The sequence below is a fragment of the Otolemur garnettii genome, unplaced genomic scaffold (assembly GCF_000181295.1).
Source record: "Otolemur garnettii isolate 467f Iridium unplaced genomic scaffold, OtoGar3 scaffold00160, whole genome shotgun sequence".
In the NCBI taxonomy this organism is placed as follows: domain Eukaryota; kingdom Metazoa; phylum Chordata; class Mammalia; order Primates; family Galagidae; genus Otolemur; species Otolemur garnettii.
Window position 1 is genome coordinate 4,103,046 of NW_003852555.1, and position 5,100 is coordinate 4,108,145.

At 43.8% G+C, this 5,100-nt stretch overlaps 1 protein-coding gene across 1 annotated transcript in view; it reads right to left on the bottom strand.

The window, feature by feature from the left end:
- Nucleotides 1-5,100, bottom strand: part of ALDH7A1 (aldehyde dehydrogenase 7 family member A1) — a 38,523-nt gene that overhangs the window by 21,568 nt on the left and 11,855 nt on the right. Inside the window, exon 6 of the mRNA XM_003799968.3 lies at nt 1,470-1,602. Coding sequence (XP_003800016.2) covers nt 1,470-1,602 — 133 coding nt within the window. The remainder of the gene's footprint in view (nt 1-1,469; nt 1,603-5,100) is intronic.

Below are 5,100 nucleotides of genomic sequence, written 5' to 3' on the forward strand. Positions count from 1 at the left end.
AAAAAAAAAAAAAAAAAAAGAAATCTGCCCTTCAGTCAGTGTCTCTAACACCGCAGGGACTACAAAACTTTCTTGAATATAAAATATGGCAGGAAGCAACTGAACTTATGGGAACCTCAGACCGTTATGGAGTGAAGCAGAAATCTATCAGTGTGCTGCCTCCATCAAACTTTCCTTGCCAGGCTCAAAGACCCAAGGACAACTATACAGTTAGGCCTTCTGGATTAGAATCCTGGAAAGCAAGGGTTCCGAATAATTAATTCTCCCAACTAGGCCTTGTTTTATAGATAGTGTTTGAGTATACTCAGTTGAGTACCACATTTAAGATCAATAAGGAACTAGTGGAACAGATGCTCACATAGGCCAAAGGCACTTTCCCGATCTTCCTTATAGTTCTTCCATTGAACACGAAAGCTAAAAGACCCGTTTTGCCATATCAAATATTTTAGAAAGATAAAAAATTTAAAACATCAATAATAACACCGGCCAAGTACCTCAGAAGCACTTGGTAATTTACTATCAAATTTTTATTGAATAAAAAAAGTAAAATTTTTAAAAGAAGGTTGAGACATCACAAGTTTTTTTCTTACTTTTCTGTTTGAGACGTATGGTATAATACAGACTATATCTTGTCTTTCTCCTCAGTTTCCCTTGGGAACTTCTGAGTGACAATAGTGCCTTTGTTATACCAACAAGATGACTAAATAGCTTCAGCACAAAGACTGACCACCTTTCAGCCACTGTACTGCCTCCAAGGACAGAAGGAAGGCTGGAGACTGATATTAAACATGAGGTAACTATCTATGCCTCCATAATAAAACCCCAATAAAAACTCTGGATATCCGAGTGCACTGGTGTTTCCTGGCTGGTAAACACACTGATATATGCCAGGAGGGTGACATACCCTGACATCACCAGGAGACCCCCTAGGGCCCTTCCAGACCTTGCCCCAGGTGTACCTTTTATATTGAAGCTGTAATCATTACATATAATGCTTTCTCGAGATCTGTGGGTCATTCTAGTGAACTACCAAAACTGAGGTTCATAGGAATCTTCTCATTTACAGATGGCTGGCCAGAACTGCAGGTGTTCTGGGGACCCCACTTGCAGTTTGCACCTGAAATAGAGGCAGTCTTGTGGAGGACTGAACCCTTACACCTGACACTAACTGTGGGTAGCTAATGTCAGGATTGAATGTCAGTACACCCAGTGGGGTAGCAACAGACTGAGAAGAACAGGATAATGCTAGGTCAAAAATTAAACATATCAGCAATGGTTAAAATACATAATTAAAAATCAGCACTTCACAACTAGCAGATATGACTTCATATGTGAACCGAAAGAGTATAGCACGTAGAAAACATTTCAACGTACAAAAATAACTTTTTAGCAACAGTCAAAAATACATTTTGGAAATGGCTATTTTTCTTACCGTCTTGCTACTGGGCAGGAAAGTGAGCGGGTCTTACCAAAGGCAGACGTTCCCACAGATCATGGCGATGGCATTGTTCCAGCCATACACTGCTACGGGGAAATTGAACGCAGTGATGATTCCAACCAGGCCTACGGGATTCCACTGTTCAATGAGTGCATGGGCAGGTCCTTAGGACAGAAAAGGGATGGAATGAGGCGAAGCATCTTAATTTAATGCAATAACAAAGTCCGATATTTTTCATTTTCAGAAGAAAGGTACACCGAACCAGGGGGATTCCAGATGGCTTGCAGTGGGTCACTCCGCAAAGCTGCGGGATATTGGTACTTTAATTAATGTACAACAAAAGTAGTTATTACTATACTACCTTGTAAACCATAATAATATTCATTATGCTTCTGATCCTCATAGAAAATCTGCACAGAACAGAGCAGGACACTTTAGAGCAGTTGTTCTCAACCTTCCTAATGCCACAGCCCTTTAATACAGTTCCTGGGGGGTCATAACAGGTTGAGAACCGCTGCTTTAGAGAGGTGATGGTATTAGAATAATGACACCAGAACCAGGACTGAGGCCTTGGGCAGAGGCTTGAAGCCTGGCTACAGGTGTCAAAGTAATCAACCCTAAACAGAAGGCGCTGACCCATAGGCAAGAACCAGCTTCAACTGCCTTGTCAGCTACCTCTGTCACTTTACATGAACTTCAGCTACTTGCAGTATCATGTGCATTGTGGTTTTAAAATTTCTCTGCCCTTGAAATCACCATGACAGTTTTAAGACAACTACATAAAATATGAAAATGAAAAGGAACCCAATTGTAGGAATTACTGCCTCAATTCTGAGTAAAAGCCAAGCCTTGGCCTTGACTATTCCTCCCTTCAATTAGTAAAACTACAAAAGATCTCGAATGACTTTTTCCCAGAGCAGCTGCTCTCTCCGAGACTATCTCTTTCGAGCCTGCCCCCTTTCCTTCCTGAGAGTACTTTTGCTGCTTTCAATAAAAGCTGGTGCGCGCTTGGCTCATGTGGTGCACCCTGAAATTCTTTTCCTGAGAAACACTATGAACTTGGAAAAACCTCCCCTGGGAGACTGATAACAGTAAGAGGTGCCCTAGGTGATGCGCTCACAAAGGGCAGAGCCGGACCAAGACACTGGACTTAGGCCCATGTTCTCCGTGTTGCCTAATGAAGCCCTGGGCTTCCCTAAATTCAAGACAAAGCAGCTCATTTGGAGGGGTAGAGGGGGTGCCTCTAATAATTACATATGTTCAACAAATGAATTGCACAAATCTTTATATTCCTGTAGGAAAACTGAAAATACTGTATAAACAAAAAATATTTGTGTTTTAAACACAAACTTTAAACTCACTCAAAATCCCGCAGGAGCTTATGCAGTTGGAGCAATGAAGAACCAGAGCAAAGGAGTATGATGGTTCCCATGACCTGACTAAAACCAGACCAGCTGGAAAGGCAGCAGTCCCAGCCATCAATCTCCCTGGCCACCCTTGCCCTGCATGCTCGGCTGGGGAAACCAAACCACAGGCAGCACCTCTCTCCCAGGCCCTCTTGTCCAGGCATCCTAACCCCCAGCAAAATGATATGCCAGCACAGCCTCTTCCTGGCAGGCCTGCCTCCCCCTCGCCTCCCATCCCCCCTCTGCCCTGATGTTACCTTGTATTACAACACGCTGGTGTCTGGACTGCTACTGTAGCCACCCTCAGAATAAAGTCCAAACTCCCAGCTGGGAAAAGTCCGTTTCCAAGGTTCCCTCTCCACCCATCTGTCACCCCCACACTGTACCCTCCAGCTGTGCTGAAGCAATGCAGCTCCCAAATAAGGTATGCTCTCCCCATCCTAAGCTTTCCCAGAGGCTTCCTCCCTGCTTCAAACAAGCTGCTGCCTCAGCACCCCACTTCCTCATCTGGGTCCTCCCTGAGCCTTTACCCTGACCTCCTTCTCCAGAGGCCTTTCCTGACTGCACTCAGGGGGCTGGGGAAAGGGATTCCTAAGTTCCTTACATTTTAGGTGGAGAGGAGTAAACTGATAATTATAATCCAGCATGGTCAGTACTGGGATGGGGCAGAGGACAGGATGGTGATTGTGTGGAGGGAGCCCCTGACCCCTTGACCATGCCTTATTGATCAGTATCGCCTGACACCTGATAGATGCTTAGTAAGCATTTATCGAACTCATGAAGTCAAAGTTACTCAAAGCCTCTGCATACATGAGTAATCTACTTCATAAAAAAAGTATGTAAACCAGGCGTCCTCAAACTGCGGCCGCCTAGGACATTTATCTGACCCGCCGGGTGTTTTTGCCACCGATGCCTGTCCTGCTTAGCAGCCGACTCATCCCGGGGCCCGTAGTCTGGCCCTCCAGTGGTCTGAGGGACAGTGAACTGGCCCCCTGTTTAAAAGGTTTGAGGACTCCTGGTGTAAACCATTGAAAAAGATTTTAATTGTGTTTAAATATTGTGACCTGCTTGTCTGTACCCTCACATTCACCTGAAATGAAAAATAAAAACAAAAATAAAAAAAGAATAGGCCGGGTGTGGTGGCTGACACCTGTAATCCCAGCACTTTGGGAGGCAATAGCAGGTGGATCGCCTGAGTTCACAAGTTTGAGACAGCCTGAGCAAGACTGAGACCCCATCTCTAAAAATAACCAGGCATTGTGAGGGCGCCTATAGTCCCAGCTACTCAGGAGGCTAAGGCAAGAGAATCGCTTGAGCCCAGTAGTCTGAGGTTGCTGTGAGCAGTGACACCACAGCACTCTAACAAGGGCAACAAAGTGAGACTCTGTTTCAAAAATAAATAAATAAAATTTAAAAAGAATAATGAATAAAAACTAAAAAAGATATATATATATATTTTAATTGTGAGAAACGCATCACAACAGGTATAAATCAAAGAGGTGACCAGCTTGCATACATCCATTCCCCAAATTGGCAGTTTACTAACTTTTTTCTCAGCTAGAAAAACCTCTTGAAAGTGATCAGTGACACAAAATTAATCTCAGATGATAGAAATCATTGTTAGATATCTAATTAAGGGTCATCACTTTAAAAATACATTAAAATACCTAATTAAAGATATTAACTATACATTTAAAAAGACTCCTCTAACCCTTTCTAGAAGTAAGGAAGTTGCCCCACATTCCAAGGTAAAAATAAAACTGTTTCTTTTCCTAATTATAAATATTAATTACATCACGGAAATTTTAGAAAATATAGAAAACACAGAAGACAATAAGGACCACCAGTAACTCTGCCACACAGAGATAACCACTGCTGCCGCTGTGGCGTGCACTGCCATCCCCGCACTTATGCTGACACACAGAGTCATCTGTTTTGCTCCATAAGCTCTTATCCTCCTTACATCAATGAAAGCTCCTCAGAGCACAGGGGGTGAGGGGTGGTCCATGCAGCATAGCTTGTGACAGCAAAAGATTAAAGAACCACCATTTGGGGGCAGCACCTATGGCTCAGTGAGTGGGACACTGGCCCCATATACTGAGGGTGGTGGGTTCAAACCCAGCCCTGGCCAAACTGCAACAACAACAAAATAGCCTGGTGTTATGGCGGGTGCCTGTAGTCCCAGCTACTTGGGAGGCTGAGGCAAGAGAATCACTTAAGCCCAACAGTTTGAGGTTGCTGTGAGCTGTGACACCA